Source organism: Eimeria mitis, genomic scaffold (assembly GCF_000499745.2).
Source record: "Eimeria mitis Houghton genomic scaffold, Emh_scaff4898, whole genome shotgun sequence".
NCBI classification, from domain to species: Eukaryota; Apicomplexa; class Conoidasida; order Eucoccidiorida; family Eimeriidae; genus Eimeria; species Eimeria mitis.
Window position 1 is genome coordinate 1,642 of NW_013573198.1, and position 374 is coordinate 2,015.

A 374-nucleotide genomic window follows, 5' to 3' on the forward strand; every position below is an offset into this window, starting at 1 on the left:
ACCCTAAACCCTAAACCCTAAACCCTGAAGCCTAGAGTCTAAACCCTAGATGGCAGAAATGCTGAAATGTATGAAAAGAGATATCTGCCTGCAACTAATGTTGTGTTGCTGCTGTTGCTGCTGTTGCTGCTGCTGCTGTTGCTGCTGCTGCTGTTGCTGGTGTTGTTGCTGTTGCTGCTGCTGCTGCTGCTACTGCTGCTGCTGCTGCATCATACCGCCAGTGGCTTGCAGCAGATCCAGGCCGACAGAATGCAGCAGCAGCAGCAGCAGCAGCAACAGCAGCAGCAGCAGCAGGAGCAGCAGGAGGAAGACAAGCAGCTGGACGTGTATCCCCATCAGCAGCAGCAGCAGCAGCAGCAGCAGCAGCAGGAGAA

The 374-nt window shown here is 54.5% G+C and overlaps 1 protein-coding gene across 1 annotated transcript in view; it reads left to right on the forward strand.

Moving 5' to 3' along the window:
- Nucleotides 1-249: 249 nt before the first annotated feature.
- Nucleotides 250-374, forward strand: part of EMH_0078400 (uncharacterized protein) — a gene marked incomplete at both ends in the record, with an annotated part of 2,019 nt that continues 1,894 nt past the window's right edge. The window contains one exon of the mRNA XM_013499988.1: nt 250-324. Coding sequence (XP_013355442.1) covers nt 250-324 — 75 coding nt within the window. The remainder of the gene's footprint in view (nt 325-374) is intronic.